The sequence below is a fragment of the Sphaeramia orbicularis genome, chromosome 14, assembly GCF_902148855.1.
Source record: "Sphaeramia orbicularis chromosome 14, fSphaOr1.1, whole genome shotgun sequence".
Taxonomy (NCBI): Eukaryota; Metazoa; Chordata; class Actinopteri; order Kurtiformes; family Apogonidae; genus Sphaeramia; species Sphaeramia orbicularis.
In genome coordinates, this window is record NC_043970.1 from 19,658,917 (window position 1) to 19,672,866 (window position 13,950).

General features: G+C 38.5%; 1 protein-coding gene across 2 annotated transcripts in view; it reads right to left on the bottom strand.

Moving 5' to 3' along the window:
- The window catches only part of LOC115433038 (rho guanine nucleotide exchange factor 12-like), a 66,459-nt gene that overhangs the window by 40,565 nt on the left and 11,944 nt on the right, over window positions 1-13,950 (bottom strand). For both annotated transcript variants that reach the window (XM_030154227.1, XM_030154226.1), the window contains exon 2: window positions 1,254-1,345. In XM_030154227.1, coding sequence (XP_030010087.1) covers window positions 1,254-1,345 — 92 coding nt within the window. The remainder of the gene's footprint in view (window positions 1-1,253; window positions 1,346-13,950) is intronic.

Sequence of the window (13,950 nt, forward strand, 5' to 3'; positions counted from 1 at the left end):
TTGTAAAAGAAAACATGAATCAGCCTGTTACGTAAAAGCAACAACATGACCTTCCTGCTCCTGTCACTTACACTTATGACGACACTCGGCTCCCACTGGTGGAACTGACAATGAAACCTTCACCCTGGATTTACAGTCTGCTCTGATCACGTGTGCAGGCATGTGTAAGTGTATGTATGTGTGGTCACGGAGGTAAAACTAGGCAGGTTTCATGAGTAGAGTCACAGCAAGATGACCACAAATACCATCATGACAAAAACGTACGTAAAAGTACTTATCATACTGTCAAATTGTTAGTTCTTAATGTTGTTCCACGACTTTTAAAGGAAGATTAAAGGCTGATTTCTAGGGCTGAGTGAAAATAGATGACTATGGTTTAAAATTATTTGTGAAAAAAGATGCCACACAATGAAAAATGACGCAAAAGTTGTAACAAGGTAAAAATGACTAAAAACACAAAAATGATGCAAAAAGACATAATAGACATAGCAAGACAAAAACAACTTAACAACCCCAACATAAACAAATCCTAAAGACCACAGACATGAGAATACATAAAATTATATCATGACAATCAATCTGCTCACCTCCATTAAAATAATTACAGTATGTTATGAAATGATATAAAGTTCTGTCACTACTTGTATTTCATATCCTTTTGGAGTGTTCCTTTAAAAAATACAAAAATGGCTACTACTACAGTAAACTCACAACTACTGCAGTAGAAAGTCTGATACAAATATATGATATATGATATTTAAAGTACCACACTATGGTGTAAGGTGTAAACAATAACAACTTACAAAAAAATAAAAAAGAAACAATCAATACATGATCATAATCAATGCTATTTACAATAAACAATGGTTTCTACAATTAACAATAAGAGGAATAACATAATATACTGTATATATAATTAAACAAACGACAAGAGGGAGAAAAGAAAAACATTAGAATTGTTTGACTGGTTTTTAATTGTTTAAGTGAAAACCAGAGGTAAAAAGTAAGACTATTTGGGCTTGTCTTTATATTAGCATAATTTCCATGATCATTTTCAGGATTAAACCATAGCTTTAGGTTAAAAGTTGGAACTGAATTAAAGTCAAGGTATGAATTTTAATTGATTTTATCAGCATGTGATTTTTGATTAAGACCATTGTATTTCTGATGTTGAACTGCTCCTTTACTTTATGAAGTAAATGTCTGAAGAGTGTTTTCACAACGGTGTGTGTTTATGTGTGAGGGTGAGATACCTGTGGGGTCGAAGTCATGTTTGAGGGACACGGGGGACTTGTCATTCTTAGGCTTCTTGTCTGTCGGGTCCTTGTTGAGAATGTTCGGTGTCCTAAAAAAAACATGGAGTAAGAACACAAACCAGATAAGATGTAAAGAGAGAGATAAAACCTTCACCAAACCAACATTACCTCTAGGGTTGATTGATATAATCAAATGTCCCTATCAACTGATATCGACAATTATCTCTAAATGTCAAATCATTATTTACAAACAGTTTTAAAGCTGAAACTGAAGAACCCAACAACAACCAGCAATGAGACAAAAATGACAGAAACGACACAACAATATGAAAAGTTTTCACAACAGAAAAACTACAATGAACAATGCAACATACAGTAAATAAAACAACACAGAACAAGAAAAGCACTCGGAGAGTGCAGACCTCCACCAAGGCAGATCAGTGGGCCCCTGTGGCCCCCCACCCCCGCTCACCACCAAGATTTATTCATGTCTTCCTTATGCCAGTATCAACATTTGCTGAAAATTTCATGAAAATCCATCCATAACTTTTTGAGTTATCTTGCAAACAAACAAACAAACAAACACACAAACACGCACGCATGCAAACACACAAAGCAAAGCCTCGTGGAGGTAATCAGTGTGGTTTTGTTTTTTCCCCCAATGTTATGGTTCATGTTGCAAAAGAATAAAGGAATAAGATGTCTTTCACAATAGGGAACCTTTAATACACAATGGTTTATAAATCATATTTGATGTTATTCAATCTTTTATCAGACCTATTTCAGCTTCTGTAAATCAAGATTCTCCTAGTAATACCTGAAAAATGTAAACTGAGACTAAAAATAAAGAAAAACTCAACTAAAACCATCAAGTCATCAAATAAAACTCAAAATAAATGAAAACCTCAACTAAAAACTCCACTAAAACTAGTCAATTCATCAAATGAAACTAAAAGTGAATGAAAAAACTCAGCTGAAATGAGTCAGGTAATCTAAATAAAAATCAAACTAACAATAAAAACTAAAGGAAAACTCAATAAGAATATAGTCAGTTTATCAATAAAACTCAAAGTGAGTGACGCAATCCAAATAAAACTAAAGCTTACTATAATCCTAAGGGAAAACCAGTGGATTCTTGTGAATAACACTCAAACTAAAAAGAAAAACTCAACTAAAACCAGTCAGTTCATCAAAAACTAACACTACTTACACACTCACAGTGAACTTCATATAGAAAACACACAGAGACAGTTCAGAAGAGTCATAACTCTATAGAACAGGTTTTCTTTTAATAAAATACTGCATCAGGTATTAACAGACTCCAAATTCTGCAATCCATCCTGTTGATTTCTTTATTATCACATGAGGGTTTTATGTTTCACAGTCAACCAACAGGCTTGACTCTGCTTCCTCAGATACATAGTTTGTGTTTTGAATCATTGTTCATCTACAACTGCTTTATAAGAGATAATTCTCAGTTTCTGTGAAATCGACCCCTGGACTGTTTCACTGATAATGAATGTCTCTAAAGGGACGTGGACTTGATGATCTTCATGTATTAATAGCAGAGTCTCCTCCTCCTCCTCCTCCTCGTTCCGTATGAGGGGAGTTTGTTTGTGCTGCTGTTCCTCCTGTGGACAATGGGGGCCCTGGGCTTTTTAACAATGGCCCCCACGTCAGAGCCAACTCACTATGCTGTGGCTTTGTGGGACAGATTCCCGGAAACAGAGACTGGGCCTTCTGGAACAGGTCCAGTTTCCTGAATGTGGGGGAAGGCTGGGAAAGAAATGGAGGAAGAGGAGGAGGAGGAGGAGGGGGAGGAGGGGGAGGAGGGTGAAAACAAGGAGGAAGTAGAGAAGGAAGAGGAGGAGGAAGCATGTATGTGTGTGTGGAGGGGGCACAGAGGAGGAGCTAGAAGGAGAAGGAGGAGAAGGAGAAGGTGAAGGAAGAGGAGGACAAGGAGTACGAAGACAAGACCCAGGAGGGGGAGGAGCTAGGTAGGATGACGATGAGCAGGAAAAGGACAAACATGAGCATATGGAGGAAAAGGAAGAGGAGGAGGAACGAAGATATTGAGGAGGATGACAAGGAGGATGAAAAGGAGGACAAGGATTAGGAGCAAAAGGGCAAGAAAGATGAAGAGGCAGAGGTGGAGGAGGGGGAGCGGGAGGAGGCAGACAAGAAAAAGGATGAGGAGGAGATCAAGAAGGAGTAGAAGGAGACAGGTATTGAGGTGGACGAGGAGGAGGACAAGGACTAAGAGGAGGATGGAGAAGAGAAAAAATAGGACCAATGGCCCTGTAGCTGAGCGGCCAAATTAAAAGCTTTGGGAAATGTATCCAGATGCCATTTATTATCACCCAGTTATGTGTATTTATTATATTACAGAAATAGCCCATGTTTTGGTCATATTCCAATCAGACCTGTAAAAAATTCAAATTCCAACTTGATATCATTGATACTTACTGATTTATTGGAACAATCCATATCCTATCTCTTATAATGGGAAAATTGATTGAAATGTTTTCCCCATAAGAGTCCATGTTAAATTTTCCGTAAGTTCCCAGATCCAGAAGAAGATCCTGATCAGCATGTGGCCATTATGTTTTGGTCATCTCCCCATCAGGGCTGGACGGTAGAAATTTACACTGGATATCATTTATATTTACTGAGTTATTGTATCAATCCACTTCCTATCTCTTATAATGGGGAAATTTTTCAAAGTCGCACAAAATCCATAATCAGATCCGGATCCACATAATTTTACTAACTTTTGTTGACATCATCATAAAGAAGCTGTATACCAAGTTTGAAGTCAATCGGAATTGTAGTTTGGGAGAAGAAGACAATTGAAATTTTTGTAACAGACGACGACAGATGATGACGACAGATGATGACGACAGACGACGACGATGACAGACACTGCATGATGACAATAGCTTACGGCCTGTCAGCTGGTAAGCTGAAAGGGAGGCGGGAAAGATGGAGTAAACAAGGAGGAGAACAAGTGGAAAAGGACAAGGAGGAAGAGGAGGAAGAGAGGGAGGGTTAGGATGAAGAGAAGGATGAGAAGGATGGGGGACAAAAAAGACAGGGAGGAAAACAGAAAAAAGGAGATGCAGGAAAAGGAAGAGGATGAGGAGAAGGACTTAGAGGAGTAGGAGGAGTAGGAGGAGGAGCAACTAAGCTTCATCTCAGTGTGTAAACCATCTCATGAAGTGAAAACGTGTCAAATAAAATCTACAGACTGAGTTCAGACTAAACATGTCCAAAGTGTTTGGACTCCTACAGACACAACAAACCCACAGTTACAGACAAAGGAGCTAAAATAGTCCAACATTAAGTGGGTAACCTTGTGTTTTTGTCTCTGAGTGGACATCCCACTCAGCTGATAAGACGCAGACAGACAAGGGCAGACTGCATCCTGTTCTAAGTGCCCGTCACTGGATAAGACGCAGGAAGCTTGGTGTATGTACCGCCTATAGGCCGCAAAGGCTTATGGGTAGACCAACAGAGATGTTTACAGCAGACAATAACCTGCTGATGTTCATATTGTTTCAGCTGGGACATCTCTGTCTATTACAAATATACAGGGTGTCCATAAAGTGTCTTCACAAGTTAACAAACTTATTACAAAAGCAACTTAACAGACAAATCTGTGCAAATTATTACAAAATGCACTGCACGTTATTTGGTTCTTACCAAGATAAAAAAACAACTTAGATTTACAAGTGTTACATCATTTATCTTGCTTTAAGAGTTAATTTCTTATTTTAAGTGTTCATACATCTGTAGACATGCTTATTTCTAGACTTAACAATGTTAATTCAAGAATCTTGTTAAGTGAAATTATCTTGCTGCATGGACAGATAATTACACCCCCCACCCCTTGGTTCAGTTTGTTTGTTTGTTTAACACTTTAGCAGCAAAACTATTGGTTGAATTCATACCAAACTGGGTTTCTAGATTGCCAGTGACCCAGAACAGATCTCATAGCATTTTGGGAAAAGCAGGTCAAGGTTAACATTTTTTATGAAATTTTAAAAACTTTTTTTCCCACATTTACTTATAATAGGCGAAATTTCAAATGTCTATAAAACATCAATTTTGTGTCATTCTACTTCAAACTTGGCACATATATAGAGGCAGTTGTTATGCTGACATCAGCACACGCATAGACATGATGACATCAGCTGGATCGATGCCAAAATAAGCTACAATATGTGCGAGGGACAGGGTTTGTTGTGCCTGCCACCACTTGTTTCACTTGTTTTGAGTACCTTTTTCCTCAGATTTAGTGTCTTTATCTTGTTTTTAGACACTCCTTTTTTGCAGTGTGAAAAGTCTCCATCCACTGTCATTGATCCAACTCCATGGGTTTTACTGGTGAATCAATGTTGTAGTTGACAGTGTTTCCACATTGACTATGGAGCCTCTGAACGTCCAAATGGGTCATATCTGATGACCATGAAAAGACGACAAACTTCATTTTAAACCAATTATCTACATGGACTGATAGGCTTAGTGGATCAAAGGAATTAAATATTTTACATCAGTAAATGGTTTTGGTTGCTGGTTTATGTTTAAATCTTTATGGGTTAAATTTGCATGTTTGAGGTAGAAAAAGTACACATCTTAAAACAGCAAGTAATTTGTGCACAGTTAGAGATGGGCAGACATATCAGCTAATAACTGCCTTCCCAAGCTAGTAGTGAATAAGACTCATTCAACCGATGGCTGAAATCACTAGTTCCTGCTGGGTTATATTCCATATATTTGTATGATTGAATTCATGCTCATTCAGTGACATGATGAAGGCATCAATGACTGTAACAGTTATTTTTTACAGTTAAGATTTCTGTGCTTTTTTGGCACAAAAGGAAATAAATAACAAGAAAAAGTAAATAAACAAATAGAAAATAACATCTGAATAGGCAACTATTTCACTAAACTGTCCCCAGTATGTTGTCAGTAATATCAGAGTTAACAGATTCCGTCAATAATCCGCTAAATGTGGTGAGAACTTGTCGGTTTACTGCAGTTACTGGTCTTGTCCCTACATGAGTGGGTTCATGTATTTTTCCATTGTTTTGTCCAGTTCATCTGAAGCACCAAAGGTTCATAAGTTCACAAACTCAAGTGTGCGTGTCCATGTGAACAGTTTACTGGCACCGCAGAAAAAGGAGCCATTAATTTACTTATTGTATTAGTGTCTCAGTGTCGGGTCACATGTCCACTGGCTGTTTGAACAGACTTCTACTCTCAGATACTGCACAGTTCCTCAAAGGAGACTGAAAACACACGCACACACACACACACACAGAGGCAGTGATCCACTTGTGCCTCAGATGCCAAAAATACCAGACGATTCCTCTGGGATGATAAGAGCACAGGACTGGGCTCCAGGGGCTTCAGACAAAATTGGAACTTCACACATAGAACATATATCTAATTAAGACAGAAGAGGCTGTGATTTGAACTTTTATGATGTTTCTGTGCTTTATGGCATCCACATCGATCCACTTTTAATGCACTGTTTTATTTTTAGATATTACATCACTTCTGTTCATTTCATACACTTGAAGTTTAATTTTTGCAGTATATAGTAGAGTCTCCTAACAAGGGCTGTGCATTAAAACCATGGCAATTATCGCAATATAGTTTTCTATGACAATTTTTATGTTATATTGTGATAATTGTCCTTGGAGATCATCATCATCAATATAGTTTCATATTGCAATAGTTTTGTCCTGAGGGTTTATTTGTGTTTACAATGTCAAAACAAAATATATGTTTTACTGTTTCACTTTATTTTTCTGATGTATATTCTGATGTTGGACATTGTCACTGTCGGGCGGAAACCTCTTATGTCCAAGAGTTACTTTTCAGGAAACTGGAAAAAAGATGAAAATTCCAAATAAATGAATGGAGTTAAGAGATGTAGTCACAAGCTGTTTTCAAAACTTTTCATTGGTTAAATATTTCTAAAACTGTCAGGCAAATGTGAAGACTGACCAGTAGAATCGTTTTATGACAACAACAAAAAAAGACCAAAAATGGACTTGTGAGGTTTCTGCCTGACAGCAATGATATATTACAATTGGACATTTTCTGCCTCTAGTGTTCATCATGTTTTGACAGACATGTCAACATTATACAAACACAAATAGATGACTTTTGCATAATTTTCATCTTACTGTATGTATTACATTGTTTTAGTCTGATTGCATCTTTTACATCATTTTGGATTCTATTACATGAAAGTGAGGGATGAAAAAGTAAAGAAAAGAATGAGTGCAACCTTATTTAACAGGAGAAAAATTATGTAAATGTCAATTATTTGTAGTTATAAAGTCCAAGTCGATCACATTCATATGAGTGGACAGATGTAGCCACAGTCATCTTGACCTTTGGCCACCAAAATATTTTCAGTTTATGCCTGAGTTCAAAACAATGTCTGCAAAAATTTTGCTGAATTTCCCTCAAGTCTTCCTGAGTGTGAGGAGAGTCTGAGAGAATGCTCATAAGAATGGACAGATGTGAGGCAACAGTGATGTTGACCTTTGGCCCCCAAAAGTGTTCAAGTTCACTCTTATATTCTCATCTAAAAGAACATTTTGTCACATTCAGTCAAACCCTTCTTGAGATATCCCATTTTAAAATGGACTGACCAACCAGCAGACGAATAATGAACGCATATAAAATGTGTATAATTATCATTACCCTGATGATACGTCTCTCACACAGTTGTTTGTTTGGTTTTAATAGCTGGATCCAGACCGATGCTCAGTGTAAATAATGTGGCTCCACCCCTTTATCACCACAAACATCCACATTCAATAGAGGCCTGTGAACTCCCAGGGCTGATCCAATAAAACCCACTGCTGCAGTTTGGAAAACATTGTGTTGTTGTTTTTCGTGAAGTTGTCTATACCCAGCGTTCTCCCAGACCAGATGAAGGATCACATAAATCATAACCATGTTAATAACTAGTAATTGTGTTTGTTACATAGTAGCATGAGAACCGCACAACAAAACCCTAAGTCATGGCTGAAATATGACTGAGTCACTCCAAAGTAAATATAATTATATCTCAGCCTGAAAAAATGGACGCAGGCTAGTTACTGCACTGTGTACTATGTTCCATGGACATTTATCAAAAGCTCCCGAAAGTCATGACGAAAAATCCTCATCAGTTTATAAAACGGTGTTGAGGCTAGACCTGGACCTCATAATCCTGAGTACTTCTCACCCAAAGACCTAATGAGACCATCTCAGACCGGACCCGACATGCCTGAAGACTCTTTCAATCAACTGGAGTAGATTTGGAGTTGACAGAATTTTGTGAGAACAAACCGAGTAACTGAGTCAGTCCACTACACAACACACTGAACCACCAGTGGACCACTAAAGCTCACCAGATTTATCAGCTGTCACCAGTTCCTAAACCAAAACAAACACAGATATCAACAGTTTATTTGCCTTGTAGGTTGTGTTGAAAAGCAAATAAACACTCACAAAAGAAAGCACACACTCAGACATAGAAAATGACAGTCATGTATTTTAATGTCACTAGAAATAAAACAGGAAAAAACAAAGTGTTCTGATTTAGTGTAGACATACAGACTCATTCCTATGTGTACCCCTCCACACTATTTTCCCGCGGCCACTGGGACATAATGTGGGACATACCTGAGGCCCACATCAGGATCCTGGAGGATGTTTTCTACTTCTGTCTCACTGACCAGACAGTCCAGATGACTGTGGACTAGACCAACCTCCAGGGAAAGCGCTGCGTCCAGGACCGGTCTGATACCGAGCCCACATTTGTCTGTGTATTCAGGTGGTGGTGTACCACTCCCACAAACAGTTCTGTGTTTGGCTCCACCATGTCCCTAAAGTGATTCTAACTCATCGCCATGATCCAGTTCGATGCCCTGCTACCCCAGCCGTGGCATTGCAGCACGGACAAACCGTCAGCCTTCAGACAGGTGTGGACAGGTGTGGACAGGGTGACGCCCCCATTATTCAACTTCAGCGATGAAGCCTGGTTTGGGCAGTGGTGCCCCCTACTGTCGACACCACAAATCCCGCCGTGGAAAAGGGCAATTAACCGACAATTAATAATTTAATTGAGCACATTCTTATCAACAATTAATTGATAGTTCATTATTTGTTTACATCCCTAGTTGACAACTGACAAGAATTTATCTTTTTTTAGTAAAAAAAAAAATTGTATTTGTTTATGTTTGTCTGATGCAGCCACATATTTTGAAACATAAAAAAGATTTTTCTGTTAATATTTCACGATAAAATTTGAGACTGCGTAAAATTCTAAGGGTGTCTGAAAGTGTTTTTCCTCTACTGTATAAACTGGGCTCATTTTGAAGTAACAAATATGCAACATTTGTTATTTTCAGGTGATTATACACCAATGGAAACATAATTATCCAGCTTTATCCTCCTAAATCTGACACAGTGGAGAGTTAAGTAATGTCCTTTGGTGTCTTCCACCCATGTCCCACATTTGCTTTGTGTGTTTGTTTAGTCAAATATGATGATGATGTGGGTGCTGCCAGGTGTGAAAGTGATGATGAGGTGATTAGTCCTGGACCTGAATGATGGCCTACAGTCTGTGAACCAGCACTTTGTCACATAGTTTTGCTGATCTATTGGTTTTCACAAACACACAGACTGAGTAGTGGTGACATCAGCGCTGAACAATGTGTGTCAGGTCTGTCCGAGCAGGTCCAGGCTGACACAGCATTAGTCCACTGTATGGAAACATGAGTAGGACTTGACCAGTCTGCATGTTGGCAACTCGGCTGCATCTGGACTTTATATGTTGTATGATCCTTCCTGTCATGAAAAGCACACACTAAAAACAGGTCCAGCATTTCCCATAGATAGTTTTGGACGGACGCCAAGGTTCAGCAACAGGTGGAGTTCACTGAGGTGGTTAGTGTTTACGTGGTAAACTGTAACACAGGCGACCCATGGTGAGCTCAGGGAGATAGAAATGCCCTGTGGAGCACTTAAAGTGTAGCAGTACTGGTCATGCTTACGACATTAACTGTGCTTTGTGTATTACTTATAAGCAAGAGAGGCGTAAATTCAGTATAAACAAATCGCCATAAATGCACCACACTGGACCGTTTTATTACATGAATTACGCGCAGGTGCAGAACCTCTGGGGAGCAGCCATTAACAGCCGGAAGGGCCGTACCATCATGGATTCCGGGTGATTGAGTGCGAGTAAACAAGCAGCAGTCAGTGAGCAAGACTGAGTTGGAAGTACATGTCAGAGAAGCAAACTATGGTGTGCAATTTTAAGGAAATGGGTGTAAATGGTTACCTATTAGGGATGTAAACAATTAATCAACTATCAATTAATTGTCGATAAGAATTTACTTGATTAAATTATTAATTGTCGGTTAATTGCCCTTTTCCACGTTCCGTCCGAAGGCTGCCAGTTTGTCAGCGCTGCAATGCTGCAGCTGGAATAGCTGATCATCGAACCGGATCATGGTGTTGATGAGTTAGAATCGCTTTAGGGACATGGGGGAGCCAAACACAGACCGGTCCGTCTGTTTGTGGGAGCAGTGCACCCCCCCCAAATACACGCACAAATGCGGGGTCAGTATTAGATCGGGGTGTTTTCCCTGGAGGTTGGTGTAGTCCATGGTCATCTGGACTATCTGGTCACTGAGACAGAAGTTGAAAACATCCTCCAGGCTCCTGATCTGGGCCACAGGTATGTCCCGCTTTATGTTCCGTGGTCACCTTGATGGCCACAGGAAAATAGCTGTTGAAATCTCGCTCCATCATGTCAGTGATGCAAAGTCAGAAATTCCCATTCTTTCTAAACTGCCCCACTTCAGATCCATTTATTTTATTGAATTTCTCTCCAGAATTTCTTTAGTTCTACTCCATAAATATCATTGCCTGTACTGTATCCAATGGTACAATAAATCAATCATTAAGGAATATGACATGATTTTTTCATGAAGTATATAAACAATATTTAGCTTTTATTTTATAGACCCTATCGAAGGAGAAATTCAGGTTCTCAGGAAAATTGCTGCTTATCAATTCATTGTTAATCGATCGATAAGGTCAACCAACTAATGATTAATGAATTAATCAATAATTTGCATCCCTATTACCTATTTGATCTGATGACGTGTCATCTTAAATTGGTGTCTGCTGTACGGGGTCAGTGACTAGACCATCGCACCCCAAGTAGCCCAATCGGGAAATACTGCGGTGTTTTGTCACTACCAGTGCTGGAACAGCCCATGAAGGAGGAAACATGTAGCTGACCATGCTTAACTGATGGAGCAGTGACTTTGTATTCGTGCACACTTGACAACAGCCTTTGACAAAAGTTACCAAATGGAACCACTAGTATTATGCGTGATGTTTTAAAATAGCTAGCAATAAAAATTCACTCCAGGTACCCTTTAATGAAATCAAATCTACATGTACATGGATCTTAACTGTGTTTATCCAAAATAATACATCTGACTATTTTGATTAGAAGCTTAGAGTGCAGATATTTTCTTCATTTTAATTTAACCTGTTAAACCCTTGGCCCTTTCTTTCCAGTTAGAATCATTCCTGCATAACACATAACAATGGATTAGCCGATACCAGAAGCTTCACTCATATAAAACAAAGTTCTGATCAGAAAAGAGCAAAGACAAAACATGTAATCATCACTTAATAATGCAAATTTTATATCTTACTTTCTTGGCTCGTTCAGTGTATGCTATACTTGTACTGTTGGATCTGCTTAGTGTTTGCTTAGTGCTGCAATGTTTCTCACATTGCTCTTTTGTTTTATGAAATTATTAATGATATACTGTACGTTGGTCTCAGACCGTTAGCATCATTTAAATATTTGTACAATTAAGTGCTTGTTGTTTGGATTGTGTTCTGTTGTCTGACAATTGGTTTTGTTGAGGTTTTAGCTGATGGTCTTCTGGTTCAGTCGATGTATAGCATGCATATTTTGCTACAAGCATCGCATAGTGTTACCATGGCAACATAGATGGAATGAGGGCTTAATTCAAAGCTAGCACAAGCGAAATAAGTACTAAATTTTAAAATCAGGCATCATCGTTTTCATCTTTTTTAGTATCATAATTTTCATCTGGCAAGATACTTTATATTGGTTTCATCCTACTATGTTTTTTTTAACAAACAATTTATAGCTAAGACAAGCATCTTTTTTCTTCCAATTTTACTTGGGATCAAAAATTAACTTCAAAATTTCCACAGCTTGAAAGAAACAATGATCAAAAGCAGTGATGATTATAGATAGAGAGTATTTCTTGTCCATGTGTCCAATTTACTGCCTAAATCAGGTTTACATTGTGCAATGCTGGGCTGTCTCAGACCAAATATGACAAATTGTAATTATATCTTTGGTTGCAGATTTAAAAAACAGTGGTTCTGTGTCGCACAGACCAGATCTTGTATCCAAAGACAGTCTGAGACAAAAATGTAACAGTGTCAGAAATTTAGCTTCCCCAATCTTCCAGGGTGAAACAGCTACTATCCATGTCGACTTAACAACCAAAATGAAATGACAGACTAATCAACACTACATGTAAATATATGTAGCCTAAGCTCTACAGTTTTTGCGACTTCGTGACTTCACTCGGATGCTCCTCCTTCTCTTCCCTCAATTTTGGGGATTTCACTGTACATACCACTTTTGTAGCAGTGTGATTATTAGCTTCACATAAACATGTATTACAGGCTATTATTATTAGTATTAGTATTAGTATTAGTATTATTTTCCTGCATCATAGTTTTAGATTCAGTAAATGCTATGTTATTTATGAAACCCAGATTTGCTAGATCCGTGTTGCAGAGTATGGCTGCTAATAATCTTACAAAACTGCTGAAATTTCATACTCTTTAAGTTACTTTTACATTTCAAACTAAATGTACCAACAGAGAAAACCAGCACAGAATCCCAGAGGAGAGACCAGAAATATGTCCCACACAGACGGTAAAACATCTCCTCCAGTGGAATTCTTCACACCATGAAACCCTTGAACAACATCCAAGAAGTGACCTAACCACTGCTGGAGCTGCCAAAAATGTTGCCTGGCAACCAACCTTTTTTGGATGTAGGCCTCAGACATAACCCCCCAAATACACAGGCTAATGTAGTGTTTAGATAATGAAACAAGCGTACCTCGGCACTAAAGTGCAGTAGAAATGACACCCACTGTACAAAACCCAAACAGTCTTCATTCACAACCAGCATGAGTCACCATTTACAAGTTAAACTAAGGAAATAAAACAAACTCAGACGCAGCTAATGGACGGAACATATCAGACATAGAGTGAACTGAGCATACATGTATAATCTGTTGGTTAAGGTCAGTGGCATCTGTCTTCTTAGGTGTAAGCAAACATGTACAGAAAAATCTGATCCACCTGAGTACCTGCTCTTAAAGTCTTTATGACAGGGGTGGCAAACATACGGTCTGCAGGCCAAAAACGGCCCGCCAAAGGGTCCAAACAGGCCTGTGGGATGAAGTTGTGAAATGCAAAAAAGATATTAACCATGGTGTCAAGTAGGGCTGCAACTAACAATAATTTTAATAATCAATTAATCTGTAGATTATTTTAATAACTAATCAATTCATTGGACAAACACAAAAGACTCAATTCT